Below are 20499 nucleotides of genomic sequence, written 5' to 3'. Positions count from 1 at the left end.
ATGCCGGAACTTCGCGTCAGGACCTCGTTAAGGACTAATTAATGCATGAAAGGAAGTCGTTACTTCTTACTGAACCATTGATTTGTGTATACAAATATGTCCGTAGTACGGCACGTTCACTTTTACAGTGAAATTTAAATTAAACTCTATACCACAGATGATAAGACCGTTAGTAATCTCAACTATAAACCTAGCTTGTAGTTCGCCGACTTATTTATTTATTAAGAGCGGTTATACACGCGCGATTTTAAGCAGCGATGCCAACGCGATGCTAGCGCGCGACTGCATCGATACAAATGCGCGATTGCCTATATGCAATCGCCTATAAATCCGCCGTGTGTAACCACTCTATGTCCCTCTTGCGTTTTAATGTTTTTATCTGTTTGTCAATTGTTTATTTCTTGAGAACTTGAACGAGTTGCTTATTAAACGATAATGAGAAGAAACCCTAAATAATTGCTTCAGCATGTTTAAACAATCACACCTTCAATGTAACGTAAACAGATGTTTGTGTTTTGTGATTCTATGGTACCTTACAACCCGTTTGTAAACTCCAAATAAAACTTGGAAGTTAAAAAAGAACCATAATTTAATTTTAACGACATAACGCGGTCACGTAAACGAAATCAATGACGCCACCAACTGATGCAAACCCTCATGCGTTTCACCTTCTTACCGAGCTGTAGCATGCCATATAAAAGGGCTTCAGCCGTCGGCGGGCAGCCGGGTACATATATATCCACCTGGAAAGCAATATCTTTGGTTAAAATCCAGTCACGCTTGACATTTTTAACACCGAGTGCCTCCGATAACGAAAACGCAATTCGAATGAACAGTTTTGAATAACTCTGACCTCTTTGTAGTTCTGGGAAACTTCTTTGAAAAGGGTTCTCGAAAGCTAATACCCATTTATTTCCATTCTTTGAAATATCTTTTAGGGTTTCCAATTTTCAATATTTCATTTTTAGTTTGTACTTGTAAGGTACGCTGTTGGCGAGACGCTTGCGTTGTGATTTTGATTGGGAGAAAGGGAAGAAATCCAACCTTTGGGATTTTTGTGAACGAATATTGTAACGATTTGTATGACAACAACTGAATATCAATAAAAAAACCAAAGAAAGTCAAAAGTACGTGGAATTACATATAGTTACCAAGTTTTATTGCAATCGATTACCCGAAAGTGCGCAAACTCGGATTCATCCCCTAGTCCGCTACTACACGGGACTTGATACAGGAGATGATACTAAAAATCGGTTCTCACTACTTGAGAGAGAAAAACGCCTTGAATTGGAGAATAGCAAAATCAACCATTAAAATAATTGCATCTTATAATAAAATTTAGGCGCTATTTAAAAATGAATCTTCAAGCGTGAACAGCCACCCTTAAAGGTGCATGATTTTCTTATTTTCTTCAAAATTAAATGGGACCACTATGGAGGTACCCTCTTTCCAACCAAAAAAGTATCATGAAAATCGGTTCACAAATAACGAAGTTATCGCGTAACATACATACAAAAAACATACAGTCGAATTGAGAACCTCCTCCTTTTTTTGAAGTCGGTTAAAAAACATAACGTCAAAAAGAATACAAATTCAAAAGGAAAAAAAACTATAAAATGTATATAAAGTAAGTGCTCGCGCACATTACGGTAATCTACACTTCGACACCCTTTAAGATTTCGAAAAACCAACCAATTTTATAACATGAATACATTATGCGGTACATCCGCTTCTTCTATGAAATTATCTAATATATCGGAAAACAAAAATTTCTTACCGGAACAATTCTGTCGGCTCCTCTGACAGTGCTATATGTGTAGTGGTAATATCCACCACCATTGGCACAACTGCCCATTGAAACCACCCACTTAGGATCAGGCATCAGGTCGTACGTCTTGCGAAATACCGGGGCCATCTTATTGGTCACGGTACCCGCGACAATGATGACATCAGTTTGTCGGGGCGTACCACGGAACACCATACCATAACGATCCATGTCATATCTGAAAGACGGACCGAAAAGGATTATTTTTCTGATGCTGTACAAGTAGGTTCTTGAATAAGACTATCTTTCTTATATAGAGGACCCCGATAGAGGACCTTGTAAAAGAGTTCGTCCAGGGAAGTACTGTCACCAAACCATATTTTTACCCCGAAGAAGTAATGTGAGCATTACTGCTTTCCGGTTTTAAACGGTAAGAGTCCTGGTGTAACTACAGGCACAATTGTTGAACGATTTACTTGACGTAATATAGAAACATTATTTTAAATCAATTATACTCGATTCCGCATATCGATCAAAACTAAACTTTTGTATTGTCTGTGGTACGACACATTTTGATTCGAATTTGTAGTGGTCAGTAAGATTATTACGAAATAAAAAGAGTTAAGATTTATTTAGTGTTTTCTTGATAGGAATAATCTCCTAAAGGTCCTAGCAGTGTTATATTTAGCTTACACATGGGACTTGTCAACTTTATGTCTCAGAGTGTTGGGCGCAGTGGCAGTGCCTCTCCGGTCTTTGCAATTTAAAGATCTGAATAGCACTGCAATTAACTGTTACGAGTAGACTTGTCATTTATCACCAGACGCACGATTTATTCGTCCCGTCACTTATATCATGTATAATTTATATCACTTATGTCACGTAAATTGCAGCAATCTTAACTTTCCTCAAAATAATCCTTGATAATTTTGATGCCTTTCAATCAACACAGTACATTTTAAAATTAATTAATCTTGACAGCAATAGAAGTCGTTCTCATCACAGTACGCAAAGGCACATGACTAAAGCATTAATTGGATGATACACTCAAATGGATGTGTTGTGCAACGACTACACACAAATTAAACCACATATCAAATATCATGTCTGACTCAAACGACATTGACTTAAATATTTATAAAAGGCAAACAGAACATCGTCTTCGCTATATATTAATACTTTTTCTATCGTTTGAACGGAATGCTGCATCGTGACGACCTTTTCAAACGTGTCGTGAACTGTGATTTCTGAACAAAGCATTTCTGATAACCATTCAATGGTATGGCATTATGAGCCAAAATCTTGAGTTGACTATTTGAAATTAAGTTTGTATTTTACACGCTTAAATGGTTTTTAGTTTTTGACTTAATCCTTGTCATAACTTTCGAGATATGGTCACCTGAAGTTTTATTGTCACCTAAAAAATTGTTGTTAGATGACAATACTAAAAAATTGTTTTTAGCTGACAATTGACATTGGTCAATGGTGCTGATTTAGCTTAACAATAAAACTGAAACTAAATAAAATATTAAAAACCCGGTTAAAGGGGGGTTGTAGATCTCGTAATTTTGCTTATCCCGGATATAGTTAATAACTCAATTTTGCTAAAAATTATTTAGGTGTGCATACTACATCGTCGACCTCATCATCACTTTCCATCTGGTGAGATGGAGGTCAAATGAGCACTTATTTTAATTATATATAAAAAAAAATTTTTTTTTTTCATTGACATTTGACATTTTTTTACTTTTTATAAGTAGAGCAGTAATATTCCAAGTAATAGTCCAAAAAAACATAATTTTATTTGCTTTTTCTAACAAATTCTTATTTTGATTTCAGGTACGCGGTTAATTGGCATTTCACAAACTTCGGGCCTGGTAATGTTAACACATTTCTAGTTTCTTTAAGTCTGCGAAGTAACTACTAGACCGTTTGATTACTATACGCGATAAAATTAATTGTAAGGTATACTAGTATATATTGGTCCGTTCTAAACGTACACACAGTATCACGCCGTTGTAATGAATTGAAATATAGTTTTAGGGCTTTATTTGCCCAGAGTACCTTAGTATGACTCCCAGATTGTATAATTAGTGAATGATGTTTTAAGAAACTTTTTAAGCCAGTTTGATTTTTAACGTATATTTATTTAAAACGATTTATAACGTTGAACCAAGAAGCTGGAATCCCTTTAACTCTTTTCAGTAGAATGCATAACAATGTTCTCATAACCAAAAGATCGGTTACGGGGATCAGGTATCTTTGTATATCTTTGTATAAACTGTACCTTTTTCTATTTATGAAATGAACAAAACTAAGGTAATCTTGTTTGTGTTCTCTGATTGGTTATTCTATGAATGTGTCTGCTGTATCAGTGGTTTCCGGTTTCCGTAATGTACTGGATGTCGTTTTTCCTTTTTCATTGATAGAAACTTTTAAATCTAACATAGTGGCTAACTAAATATAAAGCGTTATATTATTGTGTTTAAAACATCTGCAATGCCTTGTTCAGATTTTTACCTTGGACGATTTGCCAGTGCCATAAAATTGTTGGTAGGAATCAATTTATTAAAAAAGGCTAGTAAAGTAATATGTGCTAGATAATCACACCAATTGCCTGCTCTCAAACTAGGGAATTCCCTGTATTATGAACACCAGAGCAACGGAATTCTGTGACGAACATCCAGACTAGAACCAGTAATAGCAGTAGAGCTCCTTGTGAAAGAGTTCGTCCAGGAAAGAATTGCCACCTTACCTATTTCTGCCGCCAAGCAGTATTGTGAGCATTACTGCGTTCCGGTTTGGAAGGAAGGGTGCTGGCGAAATTACAGGCACATAGGACTTGTCAATTTATGTCTCAGAGGTTTGCGATTTAACGGCACACGACTTGTTCCCGCCACTTAGCTTTTATACTAAAAAAAAAATCAATTAAGAAAAGTTGATTTCTCCATTTAGTCCCACTGGGGATCAAACCAGAGGCCTGCGCATCCAGCGCCCACAATGTAAATCGTTAGGCCACCGTCGTCAATACAAACTGAGCAAATAATTTCTTTAAAAAAATTCATTTATTCTTTTATTTGCAATATAGTTTTGTACATATACAACTCTCCTAAGGCTTTTATGATTCTGCTATGTCTGTTTCTTCTTTACGCCTTACGTGCTAAGTTCGGTTTAGTATTCTCATCAGATTAAACATCGATTTATTATTTTGAATGAATAAATCACTTTGACATATTTTTACCTTGGCATAGCATAGTGTATCATCTCCAGAGCGCAGCATGCGAGCCCGAAGGTCAAAGGCCACAGGGAGCCTTTGCGGCCCCAGTTGAGAATGTCATCAGCCCGCGCCATAACCCACTCCATTGAGTTCTGAAATTTTTTGTTGTTACTTGTATTTAATATTAATAATTTGGTAATTTGGACGCTCAATTTTTATATTTCTTTTTTTCATTTGTAGATAATATTTATCGAGTTCTTAGGTTTTCGCGATTGTTACACATAGGAAATGAAACTATTTTTCCGGATTTAAATCGCGTCGACGCTTCGGGCCCTTTACAGGTCCCATGGTCACGGTTAACACAGTCAACCGTTTGTTTGAAAAAACAAATATACGCGATTTAAATCCGGAAAACTAGTTTCATTTCCTATGTGTAGATAATATTTTTCATTATAATGTATGGTATTTAATATTTTTCCTTAGTTTATGGAATTCCAAAATCTGTAGAAAATATCTAGCGTTAAGTTGGAATAATGTTTTTGTTTGAAAATTACTAGTTGCCGAGCCTGTATAATTTTGTAACTATATAATTTAACAGGAAACTGACAAATTACGACCTAAGTTTTTTGATAATGTTTTTTTTTATGATAACCAGTGACGGGACGAACAAATCGTGCTTCTTGTGATAAGCGACACGCCTGTCCATAGCAGTGGCAGTGCGACTCAGAGCCTTAAATCGCTAAGATTTGAGGGGCACTGCCACTGCGCATGTCACCCTGATACAAACTGAACTGCCTCTGTGGCCGAACTGTTACCTTGCCGGACTGCCACGCAGAGGTCCCAGGTTCGATTCCCGGGCCGGGAGAAATATTTGTATGACCTACGTTTGTTTCTCTCGTGAGTTTGGGTGTAAATTGTGGTTGTCTATATGTGTGTCCATGGCACCCGCGACACAGGGTTTCCCTAGTACGGGGCTATGTTGAGTGTGTGTGTTATTATTGTTTACATAAGTTGATAAGTCCCATGTGCCTGTTATTTCACCAATAACATTTTCAAAACCAGAACGCAGTAATGCTCACATTACAATCTTGGCAGCAGAAATATGTAAGTAGCTCTACTGCTACTAAAGTGTTACACGAATACTCTTATTACGTTTAAATGAAGTGCAACTCGGTCGACTGTACTTTTAAATCCAAACACATAACTACGCTAATGTGTGACTTATCAAACGCAAGTTGTGGCGAAACTTGATACGTAAACTAGATGAATCAGCACATAGCTTTCACGACCCTATCACCTAACTGTCTCTACTTCAACCCTTAGTCGTTAGTTTAATTTTCTTAACCCTACGTAGCAATAGGTCAATCAAATAACGTCACAGAGGCCTGAATGGCGTTTACTCCACAACAACAAGAGCCTAGCTTTTAAATCGATAGCACGACCTAGATGGCGCTGATTGTAATTTACATCAAAACTATTTTTAAACCTAACCAAACTGTTTTATAAGTGAAATTGATGTCTTACCAGTTTTATGAAAATGTTACATAAGTACCATTTCAGTTTCTACAGTGTTCTGCTAGCTTACGGGGTCACTAGTCCATGAGGTGTTTACCTTGTGGAGAGAGCTGGACCTAGATGGCGCTGCTTGTAATTTACATCAAAACTATTTTCAAAACTAACCAAATTGCTTTATAAGTGAAATTGATGTCTTACCAGTTTTATTTAGAGAACACTTTATTTAACTACCATTCACACGACAATCACTTCTATACGATTATAATCCAAACTTAGTAATGGAAATTATGTATGTATGCGAAATGTAAATGCGCAAGTTACTTTGTCTGTCTGTCTATTAGGTTTTAACGCCTAAACCGCAGAACTAATTTTAATTATTTTTTTTTATAATATCAAGTGTTGGAATGAACAAGTTGCGCACCTGATGGTAAGCTACACGCCTGTCCATAACAGTTGCAGTGCCACTCAGAGCTTTAAATCGCAAAATCTGAGGGGCACTGCCACTGCGCCCGTCACCCTGAAACGTTGACAAATCCCATGTGCCTGTAAATCCACCAGCACCCTTACCCTTCAAAATCGGAACACAGTAATGTTGACATTACTGCTTGGCGGCAAAAATAACTAAGGAGCTATTCTGCTACTAACATATATATATAGATAGATGGGACCTAGGAGAAGGACATAGGCTAGGCTTTTTGTCACAAAAATAAATCTTAATGGGGGTGAAATAGGGGATGAAAGTCTGCATGGAAAACCAATGAAACTATGAAAATTAATATAGTAACAGTAGGCTACTCGTAGTCTTATTTTACGCAGACGAAGTAGCGGACACCAGCTAGTAATATATAAGGTGGCTGTATCTTCTTTACGAAGTGTGAAAAAAGGTTTTCGTCCGACTGGATGACACGCCATATTTTCTTTTCGATCAAGGAATGTAAATTTGTTTTCTTTGAGAAGAGTACGACGAATTCCATTATACTTATAGTGATGAGATTCTTCACATCCCTTTTACATTCGTAAAGTGAATTTATCGTATTCGGTTATTCCCTCCACGTTGGATATTATTCGCGGAATTATCTTTGATGTACATTTCAATGATTTGCTTGTCGAAATTGATTGAATGTTCGCAAATTCTTTATATAAATTCGGGACGTATTCTTGTAATAAGTACTTGAATATAATGACGTATTTTTATTATAATTACATTCATAGATTTCATCGTACAATTTCGTAACCAGAGATATATGGCGTATCAAGGCCTGGCATATCAAATAAATAATGTTTAATTCTGGTAAAATATATTTAAATAATTTTGTCCCTATGAAGGAACAAGGAATCTTACATGTCCAAAGAGTCTCAAAGAGTGGTTAGTCGATAACAGTGACTTTCGAGCCATCCATGTTAGTGATGTTTATAGAAAAAAACGTTCTTTAAAATTACGTATACTATTTCTGCTGACAAGCAGTAATTGCGTTCTGACTTTGAAAGATAAGAGCGATGCCTCACCATGGGCGGTGCGTCGGGACGTTGCATCTTCGTAATGCAACGCGACGACGTATCGCAAAAATTTTGCAAATGGCGTCACGCATTCCTGCGATATTAATCTTCTTTGTGTTGTTTTCCTATACTTTCTTATCAATAACAGCAGTGCAACATTCTTTTTACGATCTATGTCGCTACCTTGTTTAAAAAATACGTTCAGTACGGTTGATGATTGTCGAAGGAATGGTTACCCGAACCGTGACAGTGAGATGTCTTGCCGCACGAAATCGCATCGCAGCAATTCGCATCGTAGTTTTTTGCGTTGCGAATTTTCTGCATTGCGCAGTACAGCTCCCCTCTCCGCTTCATCTTCTGGCCCCTTGGTCGCGTGTGCCATATCATCCTGATTATATGTAATATATCGCAGCGTCACCGCAGGCGTCACAGGTCCGACACAACCCATCATGTAGCATCGCTCTAAGGGTGCTGGTGAAATTATAGACACATGGGACTTGTCAACTTATCGACTCATCCGAAGAACAGAGTCCGATGTGATTATATAGTGAAAAGACAATAAGTACGTTACGATAATGATTTCGTTATTCAAACTAAGGCCCGTGTAAATGTTTTGATAATTTATATATCTTATTTCGTTTCGGAAATATAATAACGAACAACGATCGATCTGACATCCACAGCGAAGAAGAACGATCGAAATGTACTATGTCCTGAGAACAAGTAGTCTTGCACATAGATCTTTACTCTACGGATGAGTCGTTATATCTTAGGATGACGGGCGCAGTGGTAGTGCCCCTCAGGTCTTTGCGATTTAAAGCTCTGAGTGGCATTACAACCGTTACGGGTGTCGGTTACCACCAGGCGCATGCTTAATTTATCCCGTTACTTGATGACTTGAAACAAAAAAAGGAACATTGTCGTACGTGAAACTTAAACCTTTAGCGCAATCATGAAAGAGTATAATTCCACAACTGGAAAATGCTGTTATAAAATTCCAATCCGAATAAATCTCTCCAAGAATCTCCCCACAGACTTGTCTGCGCAAATTTGGATCTGCAAGTCGGAGTGGTAGTTTTAAAGCGATATTTTTAAATTCTTGCACTTTCAAATTTAAAGGTTTTACATCGAGTTACTCGATGGTCCGTTGTAACGAGTGTTTTTGTTGACCACAAAAGTAGTCAATGGCGACGAAATTTGTTATAACAAGCTTCATAAATACGTTGCATCATATGTAAATAGTTAAGTATATACACTGTTATGTCCAATAAAGACACATGTGATCATAAATCGTGCTTTTATCGTATGAATCATACAAATAACAACGAACTACATGAAACTAATTATGTAATTTTACAACGAGATATTTTTGTAAAAATAATTTGAAATTGAAACCTAAACAGTAGATTCTTATTAATAATTTAAGCTTATATAATTTATTAACCCCTTTATTGTAAATACTATGTACACCGTAATTGCCATATATAACAGATGTAATACCGTATATTGAATGTTTAAATGCTGTAATATACATATATGATGTGGTAGTCCATAATAAATAAATAGACTGTCACACGGGTCTTGCGTAATAATGAGAGTATACTCAATCCACATAAATTTTATTGTAGTAGGTATACGTAATAACTAGGGAAAAGGCGAAGGGAAGAAAGAAGAATGTAACAGGCTGTAACAAAAACAATGGTATAAAAACAGGTGCAATTATATAAAAACACTCCCTACGGACAAACGTGACTTACGCCAAAAGAACTATACAAGTTGTAAGTAATATATTGCTGCTTTGTAAGCAGTTCAGGTTGACATGATGAAAGGTCTTTTCTCCTCGAGAATTTTGATGGAAGTGACGACGGGACGAAGCAAAGTAAGAATGACGAAGAAAAAGAATTGGAGGACGATTCGAAATTTCAAAAGTAAGTGGCCAGGAACTACAAAAAAGGGTGATAAAACGGCGAGATGGCGATAAAAGTGGTCGCATAGTCACAAGATGAGCATAATTTCTTCCATAGAATCTTCAAACCTCTCTCTTTTCACGGTTGTTATTTTACAGATGTTTATTACATTAAGGGTACGACTTTTGAAGCTACAAGTTAGGCTTCGATAATTGCTAAACCAAAACAAAACACTGATAAAAAGGTATGTCCATGCCTTTACAAATACCAGCATGGTACGGAGCAAATACCCGCTAAGACTGATTTTAGTATGAACTAGTTATTGGTAATTCATTGGAGATAATGTTCGTTTAAATTTTCATAAATTCAAATCCAATAATATTCATTTACATTATTAATTTGGAAACTATTACTACATACCAACATTCTATTTGAAACTATCTATTTGTTTCAGTATTACTATCTAAAGATTTTCTTAACTTGAGTAAGTTTTTTGTGCATTCGCGTAGCAAGCTTTTTTTTATGATACCAAGTGACAAGATGAACAAGTCGTGCATCTGGTGGTAAGCGACACGCCTGTCCAAAGCAGTTGCAGTGCCATTTAGAGCTTTAAATCCTAATGACCTGAGGAGCACCGTCATTGCACCCTTCAAAACCGGATGGTAATAAATACTCACGTAACTGTTTGGCAGTGGAAATAGGCAGTACTTTCCTGGACGAACTCTTTTACAAGGAGCTCTGCTGCTACCACAATTTATCAATTGGTTTCAGCATTACCATCTAAAGATTTTTAGCATTAGCAATTGTCTTATGCATTTGCGTAGCAAGCTGCGATAAAGGCAGCAATCGATATAATTTTAGCATAACTATCGTCTGTCGCCACCGTTTTGTTCATTAATGCGAAGTCACGCAAAGCTCCGACCTGAACAACTTCTGAATAGGCAGTGATATTAAGCTGGGACAGCTTAAGATAGTCCATTTCATATTTATTAGATGTTCATTCAAACAGTACGGTAGATTGGATCGATAAGTTAAGAATATTGTATCGATTTTATTTTTATAAATAATCTCACCTGATGTTAAGCGACGATGTGACCGACGATGATACGCGTTTCTCTAAAACGTGCCTATTCACTCTAGCCTTGAATAGCCCCAAATTGTACTTTTCGAGAAGCACAGATAGGTAGAATATTCCATTACTTTGCGGTTGGCTTTAGAATGGAGGAAGTAAAGCGCTTAGTGCGAATGGGTGATATATTTAATAGCAGTAGAGCTCCTTATGAAAGAGTTCGTCCAGGGAAATACTGCCACCTTACCTATTTCTGCCGCCAAGCAGTAATGTCAGCATTACTGTGTTCACCGGTTTTGAAGGGTAAAGGTGTTGGTGAAATTACAAGCACATGGGACTTGTCTCAGGGTGACGGGCGCAGTGGTAGTGCATCTTTACAATTTAAAGCTCGTGAGTGCACAGTACTGTTACGGACAGGCGTGTAGCTTACCATCAGGCGCACGACTTGTTCGTTCCGTCACTTGATTTTATAAAAAAAATATAAACGACATAAGGATGGAGTGTTCCGGTCCTTCTAGTCGAGTGAAGGAGGAACGCTGAGATTGAAAATTTCCCCGAATTGTATCCAATAGAAAACCGATAACCACTTTTCTGCGATGATCGAGGCTTTGCAGCTTCAACTCCTCAAGGGAGTTGTTGTTAATTAATCTCTTTGCTCTTCGCTCCACCGAGTCCAAGGCGGCGAACTGATAATGGGCAGAGCCGAACTTGTGCTTTATCCAGATTTCAAAGATGTGTAATACTCATGAACGTGTGAAATTCCCAAATTGTATTGTGACGGATTATGGTTTAAGGTGAGGGTAACATTTATCTGAAAGAAGGATGGCGAAAGCTGTCCCAAAATCGACGAAGTGCCGTTCATGGACTTTGCTAGTATAATTTTGCGTTTTAGTTTATGCCTAGTTATCAATATATTTTTGTATATTTTTAGAAGTCGGGAATAAAGAAATTGTAAAACATTGTATTTTAGAATTGATGAAAAAACACAACACAATCGATTCACTTCGACCGTAGATTAGGCAACGTTCTTGTACGTACGTTTCATTTTAAGCATGATTGAATGTCTACCTATCTAAAAGTATTGGTTATTTTATAGTACACGCACAAAACTTAAAGCTATAAAATACGTAATGAAATAATCAATTAAACAGTAATTACTTATAGCAAAAAATAAAACACAATGTGACAAAAATATTAAGACAATATTTAAATGAGAGATAATGAAAGTTGCAAAGGAACGTTTTGACAAGAGACCTCTTGCCAATGTCGATGTCACACTGATATTGAGAACAGACTGTACTCAATCAGCTTTTTGGTGTATTGATAATGAGTCACAAGTATTGATAGGTCTTCGTAATGCACGTCGTGGAAAACACTGGGTCACAAAATACTCGGGATGTCGTCATCCGTCTTTTCAAATTGCCCAGCAGTTTAACGACAAACCGCGCCGCTAGCTGCTCCGCCAGCCGCCACCGAGCGCTTGTCGACGACGGATCTGTGTCAAATTGTTCTAATTTTCTTATGAGTTCTTCTTCGTTGTCTGGCAGAAATCGCTCAAAGCGGTAAGACCGCCCATTGTACCACCGCTTATTTATTTTTTATTTTAATTATATTATATTTGATTTTTTTTTCTACAATAAAGAATTTTTGTATTGCATTATATTGCACTGTAGTGTATTCTAATACATTGTATTATTTTCGCTTTAAATAACAGCGCGCTGATTGCGGGAAATGACTGGCGACCCCCCACACCTCACCTCCTAAAAATCTAGGCTAGTTATTATGATATCAAGTCGTGTAACTGGCAGTATGTGACACGACCTGTATTTTTTTTATACTCCGGTTACAAATACCCATAAATACATACCTTATAGACTAACATACATACATAATGTAAGAAAACATAATTGATCTCGTCAACGCGATCGTGCCTTCTGACTTTTAAATCACAAAGATTTGAAGTGCTTAAATTGCCATTGCGATCATCACTCTGAGACGTAAAGTGTCTCATGTGCTTGTAGTTTATCCAGCACCCTTACCTTAAAAACCGGAACGAACTGGACAAATGATATACTCTGAGTCTGGAAGGGTGAGGATCTCTCTGCCTAGTAAAGACTCCAGTTTATTAGTCCAATAGCTATTATTATTAAAAAAAATATTTCATAGCTAAACTGTCCGGAGAATCCGTTCACCATGTTGTCAGTTTTCTGTTTGGCTGTTTGGTATGAACATCAAAAATCTGTATGTAGAGCATTAGGCAGAAATGTACAGTGTTTCCATAAACTACCAATATAATATAATTGATAATATTCAGGGTTATTTTTAAAATACTAACTCGCAAAATTGTATGACTAACATCATAAACAGCAACTTTTAATAATTAACCAGATTTTACTTTCATACAAAAATAAACACATTTAAATAGATCGCTCTAGTCTAAACGGTAATAACTGTGTGCAGCACGTAGGTGGGAGTCGTCGCGGAGGACTTCTGGTGAAGTTTTGTGTACCGTTTAGGTTCTCGGGTTTCTCTCAGAGAAAAGTTTAAAGAGACCGGTATCATGACTGTGGCATCAAAGTACATGTACTCAAATATTTTGTATGCCCCTGAAACTATTCGTAATTTCGTTAAGAAAGGAAGATATCCTTAATATTCACCTTAGAACTAAGTCCAAACTCATGGTACCACTATTTCGTTTAACTAAGGTAAACGTTTCTTTTATGGGGAATTGTATGCGTTTTTACAATATTTTCTGCAGCATATATTAAGATGACCATTTCCTAAGTTTAAAACTTACATTAAAAGTATTTTAATTGAAAAGTCATATTGCAGAATTGTAGGCTACGTGTTAAATAAAGATGTATAATAATACAATGTGAGTCTAGATTCCACACAAATATCATTCAAAATGTATTCTATAGCATTTATTTGAAAAGAGCAACACCTAGAGTTTCTTGCTCGTTCTTCTCAGGGAAGTCGGTACAGTGAACGAGCAATAGCTTAAAAAATGACGTTTTCAAGAATGTTTTCAAGTGTAATTAATTTATTAATTTTACCTATGGAATAAATAATTATTTGACTTTGACTGAGGACGCTTGCATATTTGAACTTATTCTACCAAATACAGAGCTCTAAAAGTTGTCCCGACTAACGTAACAAAACGAGAAAAATGTTTCAATAAGTAACGAAATGGAACGAGAAAAATGATTTTAGACACTAGAATAGGAAAAGTTCTACATTTAAAAATTCAACCGAGCGAAATGTAAGATAGAGCGGCCTAACATTTCTTTGTCTATATGAAATATTCATTTCAATTTGGTTTGGTTTTGAATCCATTTCGTTCAGATCAATCACAAAGGAACGATACCTTATTATCCTGAAAGCACTTCCATTTTATATCAATTCTTCAACGGGAACCAATCAAGTAACAGCCCTATTGTGTCCGTAGGCCTATCGGTAAATAATTGTTGTGCTGCGCCCCATTTAATCTACGAATTACTTTTTACCCTCGAGATTACAGAAATGTATTTTATCAATAAAAAACCGTAAGCTATAAGTTTTTTTCTTTTCCTATTACGCTGCGATCACTGCTTTCGAGGACTATAAGAATAGCAACATTAAATAAATAAGTTTGAATTTTTGCAACTAACGCATAAATTGCACTGTAGACAGCCTCGTAATGGACTGAGATTGCCAATCCGGTGAACAAAATTCGCTTTTAAAAGCTGAGTAAAATTGTATTACTTTTTTGGTCACGCCTAAAAGTTTAACGGCCTAAGGGTGAGGCTAGACGAACACAATGTTGTGAGTTGTGAGTTGCGTAATTTAAGCTGCATTTGGTTTCATGTAAAAGTCTGGTTTGTTCCACACGACGACGCAAAATGAGTTGTCTGCCGACTCACGCGCATTATTTATATCTGAATTTCGGTCGGTGAAGGGGTGAAAGAAGTGGTCCTTTGGTATGGATGCACGTGAGTAGAAACGTTTCTTGCTCCATTACGCTATACGACGCAAACACCCCGTACAAACGCATAAAAGCAACTGAATAAAATACTTTCGTCTGGCGCCTCAACCGAATTTCAGTCGAATGTAAACTACGCGACTCAAAAACCGCGACTCACAAAATTACGCACGTCTGGCCTCACCATTAATCGCAAAGATCTGAGGGGCACTGCCACTGCGCCCGTGGCGCGTCTGAGACGTAGGTTGACAAGTCCCATGTGCCTGTAATTTCATCAGCACCAGTACTCTTCAAAATTGGAACGCAGTAATGTTCACTTAGAGCTTGGCGGCAGAAATATGGACAGGCGTGTAGCTTACCATGAGGCGCACGAAAAAAAATAGGTAAGGTTCTCTTTCTAAGGAACTCTTTCACAGGGAGCTTTACTGTTGCTACTAGATTAACAGTTATTACGGAAGAGGATCTGTGTGTAACGGTGATTTCCCACAGTGGTATTTATCCACCCCTGGGGGTCCACTGCAAGCTCTAAGTGGTCCAAGTCAGTGAAAAAATTTTAATTCGGGTTGCATGATATGTTAATAGGGGTCCGCGAAAGTGATACCCATTTGGGTAGGTCTTGACCGAAATTGATGGTTTTCATAAGAGGAATAATTCATAGGAAATGAAACTATTTTTCCAGATATATAGGAATAATCCACTTTACAAAGATTAGTACCTTTGTAAATACATAATACTTTCATTACTAGGCATTGTAATAGACTTGTCAGACGTGACACATTATAAATCCCTCAAGTGTGTCAGTATCTTACTGGCTAGGTATATCTTAGAATGTGTGAATATGAAAAAAAAAAATCTTATTAGTTCACTCAACTGAACTGGTTGACTGAACTAGTCGGAATAGAGGTCATTTCTACGGAGATTCCCTGCACAGTTTCCTGTAATTAATATCTGGAGCTCTATCCTGTTTGTCGTATAAAACGGGGAGTTATTTATTATGTTTTGAGGGTGATGAAAAATATCTCAATAATGTTGGTCTTGCGAAGATAAATTATGTTAGTTACTGAAGAAATATGTTATTCCGTAGCGAACTAGGTACTGGGCCCTTACCATGAACTCTTATTACGATTCAATTAAGGACCTAAAATGAGTTACGAACAGACTGTCGAATTAGACGCACTGCTTTACATGAGATTGCGACTTGGGATCTTAGTTCAAAATGTGTGGGTGACACCTATATGTCAGCTAAAACAAAGAATAAAACGAATGGGAAAGTAAAGGTATACAAATAATACTGACGCTAAACTTAGCTCAAGCTTAGACTTAAACTGCACATCTAACTTAAATCTGCCGCGCAAAAGTCAAGGGTCAGTGAAAACAAATCTGCTATAAGTATAATTATAACAACGTGTAACCAATGAGACTGTAATATACACATGATTTGATATATTTTTGCGTCGATTGTGTTCTATATTTGCTCTTGTGCGTCTGTAGTGCTGATAGTACGGAGAACGATTACTCGCCAATTGAAATGTTTACACTTCATGATACCATTTATACGTTCCACTTGTAAGCGCCCAGTTACACGACGCGAAAGTTCTCGCGCGGCCGCCGCGCTTCGACCGCAAGTTACCGCGCTTGCACGTACATTAATGGCGAATCTGAATTCAATTTACTAGGCAACAACATTTAAATTCCGCGTAGCCATCGCTTAGACCAAAGACAAGGCAGGCTCCAGGCCCGGAACGCTCATTTAAGTTAAAACGTAAAAGCTAAATAAATAGAGCGTCTTTTGGCATGACAGTTGGATGGACGTGCTGGCTGCGCGGCGGCCACGCGGTCGCCGCGCGGCGTGAGCGCGACGAAATTCGTGTCGAATAAACGTGACCTAAGGGATATATGCTGTTGACCCTTACTTACTTGTTGTTGCTGTTGTTGTTAATGTTAATTGTTTGTTTGTAGAAAGGAAATATTTTGTTGAGTAGTAAACTTAAAACCAAAATTTAATTTCAAAACAGTACGTCAATATTTTGAAAATAGTAATTAAAAACCTAAAACATGCTAAAACCCCTAAAAAATTTTGCGAAATGACGCTTTCGCCCTTTTTATACAACGCTGTATAGTCATGAAACAGAAGCAAAAGAAGGTTAAGTCCTCGACTAGCATTGGGCCAGCGTTTCAAACTAAGGCCTACACCCTAGCTTAAAAGAGATCCGTGGCAGTTAATAGAACGAAGCTCTTTGCAATTACATCGAATGCAAGCGAACGTTGGAAACATGTTTCTATACGAAACACAAGTTTTATAAAACGATTTAACAGACTTGCACTGTTCAGTATGGTTCGCCGAAGCTAAGATTTGTACTTTTTTCACTCTAATATCGCTGCGTCGTTGACAAATGCAAAGATTATGAAATTGCTCAGACAGTTAAGAATACTCTTTATCGACTAGTACGCCATTTACCAGTATTCCCTTGCATTTTATGGTCGGAATTGTTTGGCATGAACTTAAATCATATTTCACTGTTGAGTACCAACTTCCAAGTAACTCTTGTGCAATTGTAAACATAAAGTGATTAATAAAAAGAACGTTACTCTGTCATTTTTCTATTTTTTTTTTGAAGCGTTCTTACAATAATTTGGTAATAAATAAAAAAAATGCCAACTTTTAGACATTAATAAAGATACAATTTTCATTACATCATTCAATAATTAACATTCAAGCCATAAGTACTCTGACGAAGAAAGCGAAACCATCGTATTCAAAGTTAGTTACCTGTCCAGTATAGTGAAAGGGGGAATATCGTCTGAGTTCCCCTACTTTATAGTACTTGCTTCCTGGAAGAGGGACCGGCGGAAATTTCGGTGCAACTTTGGCTACACTTTTGCTCGTTTTGTAACGCTTCGTCTCACAGAGGCTTGTGGTAGGCACAAAACTCTTTATCAGAGCAGTCTCGCGTGGGTATTTTTCATCTTTGATTGGAATAACTGGAGTCTTGAGATTACGCAGTTGGTTCCTGAGAAATAGGATACTTTTAGTTGATTTCGTTTCAATTGGTTATTGCTGGAGCAAGCCGGTGCATTAAGATAAACCGGTTGGACAATATCGCGGTATTAAAATTTATTTGTAAACCAATATCCAATAATTCTGATACCCGTATTCTTAATTTAAGAGACAGGTCATAATTTATTTCATTTTAATAAAATAGTATCCACGCTCAGTATAGTCAGGAGCTCATCAAGCTTTGGCTCTTATTACAAGTGGCGTAAAGTTGAATTTCAAGTGTCAAGCTTGACTAGCTGTTGCCGATAACCTGGACGTTTGACGGTGACAGGGAAGGAGGGCAAGGGACCTAGAAGCAGGAATCTCAAAAGGTGATGGGATCACAACTCCGATCAACTGGAGTTACCTGTCAGCCGCCACACTACATCATGCAACTGAACGCAACCGCTGGAGGCAAATGGTTGGCAGGATGAAGTGGAGTCATCATCCTCAGCTGTGAGGAAGCTTCTTAAGTAGAATTATTGATTAATAATAATGCTGAAGCGGTTTAAAACAAAATTTCGCCTACCGCTCGAAACCTATCACAAAACCTCGGGAGATGGTATAAATTGAACAGCAGAATGTGGATTGGAGCTGTAGTGGGCAAAGTCATGACTATGAATGAGCCTTGTGTTGATCTCTGTGGCAGACCAGCGATTGGAAGAAGCATCGTAAATATGCGGTCTAACTTCGGTAGGTATGGGGACCGTATTGGCGGTAATTTACACAACAAAATTGAATACAAAATATAAAAGTTATTTCCAGAATATTAAATTTTAAATATAAAACTTTCGAAATTTTACGGCACTCCTGTCCCCCTTCACACCTCACCATAACTCGGAAAAGCATAGATGTTCAAAAAATGCATATTTGACTACTGATTTAAGTATATTCGAGAAATGGAAGTGAATATTTCAAATGAATTTGAAACTAATGATTTAAAGAAGAGTCCATGTTAGAAAACAGGGCAAAGGAGAAATTCCTTTTGTTTTTACAAATTTTTTATACACGTCCGACTGAAGGCTAAGAATCTGTAGAGCAACCTTCCTGCCAATTAGAATACAAAAAAGATTTACAACAACAAAAAATATTTGAGAAGGCACTTTTTCTCTGTGGGTATTTTGGGTGTAACGGGGGTGAATTCCGTTAGATACACGGGCGCTGCCGGTACGTAACGTCACGTCACATGATTTCAACGCACCGAGTGTCACACGAGCAATGCGGTGTCACAACCTTAGGGTGCGTTTCCACTGAGTGAATTGGCTAATCCCTGTGCTAGAAATCTCTACTCCGCATCAGTGGTAACAGTGGTAACAGTGGAAATGGAGCGGAGCGGAGCGCACGATGCGGTAGGGTAGCGGGACGGTGCGGCGCGGCGGGTATGGTAGACTGGTCAGGAAAGGACTCGTGCGCTGCGTTTTAGTTTAGTTCGCGATATTACGCCATAAATTTCACTCGTCATCGACATTGCATGTGAATCAAAATGCATGAGAAGCTAATTGAAAGTGTCCATGTGTATGGGATACACGACTGATAACATACACACGTAATGAAACCGAAGATGCGAATTAAAGCGCTGCTCTTTTTTTTTACCGAAAACATGACGTATGATCTCTCCAAGAGAAAGAATTTGACTGCTCTTCTCTACTTCACTCCGCCCAGCTCCGCGTCAGTGGGAACGCACCCTTAAGCTGGTTTCAGAGCAGTGCGGATTTATCTGCGGACCGTCCGCGTGGAGCACCGGGGCGGAGTAATACGTGTGGCGTTAGAGTTAGTTCATTGTAGGCGACAGTCGTCCATGAATACCCGCACTAAATTAAACAAGTATTCGATTCAGAGCACTGTGGATTCCACGCATGCGGATGGCCCGCAGCTGGACAGTTCGTGCGGACCGTACTCACAGCTGTGATACCAGCCTTACGCCCCGCTGCACCCCTCCCCGCTTTGTTTCCTGGCCTCTTGTCCGATGCTTTCCGTCGCCAAGTAGTCTAATTTATATCTAGTACAACTTAGCATCACCGCTCAGGCGACGCAACGCTTCGTGTAGCATTGCTCTTACTCTGGTACTCATAGTACAGGGAACTTCCTAATTTGAGACCAAGCACTGGATGTGATTTTTGGTTATTTATTTTATCAACATAAGTAATACCGACCTGAACAAAATATCTTTGGCGATATTCCCAGTAACCCGCAACATATTTGCAAAGCGAATTACACTAAAAAGAAAATAAAACTATTCGAACAATATTGTAAACCCCAAGGACGATCTGAATTTGACTTATACCAATTTGACAGTAAAATGTAAGCTGTCAGGTGCGGCGTTTTTTGCAAATTTGGAAATGTAAAAAGTTTGATATTGACATTAAAAAGCTTTCTTGTTTTACAATAACGTCACCTGTAGTACATTACCTTCTAACATATCACAAATAGAGCTTTACATAATAAGATTCCGGTTGATGTTCAAAAGTTTACCATTCACGAAAAAAAAAACAAAATCCTTACACTGAAGTTTATTATTTATACAGCTTCAG

At 37.7% G+C, this 20499-nt stretch overlaps 2 protein-coding genes across 2 annotated transcripts in view; one reads left to right on the top strand and one right to left on the bottom strand.

The window, feature by feature from the left end:
• Positions 1-20499, top strand: part of LOC113226473 (phosphofurin acidic cluster sorting protein 1) — a 252829-nt gene that overhangs the window by 178541 nt on the left and 53789 nt on the right. The window lies entirely within an intron of this gene.
• LOC113226474 (NADH-quinone oxidoreductase subunit B 2-like) lies at positions 583-20258 on the bottom strand. The gene is made up of 5 exons (XM_026459105.1): positions 20122-20258; positions 17702-17942; positions 5007-5134; positions 1778-2003; positions 583-743 (listed from the first exon to the last, which is right to left on the bottom strand). Exons 1-5 carry the CDS (start codon positions 20163-20165, stop codon positions 627-629), a joined length of 756 nt encoding a protein of 251 aa, XP_026314890.1. The 5' UTR covers positions 20166-20258; the 3' UTR covers positions 583-626.

Source organism: Hyposmocoma kahamanoa, unplaced genomic scaffold, assembly GCF_003589595.1.
Source record: "Hyposmocoma kahamanoa isolate Upper Pololo Valley unplaced genomic scaffold, ASM358959v1 192, whole genome shotgun sequence".
Classification (NCBI taxonomy): Eukaryota; Metazoa; Arthropoda; class Insecta; order Lepidoptera; family Cosmopterigidae; genus Hyposmocoma; species Hyposmocoma kahamanoa.
Note: the sequence above shows the minus strand (reverse complement) of the source record. Positions and strands in the feature narration are given on the sequence as shown.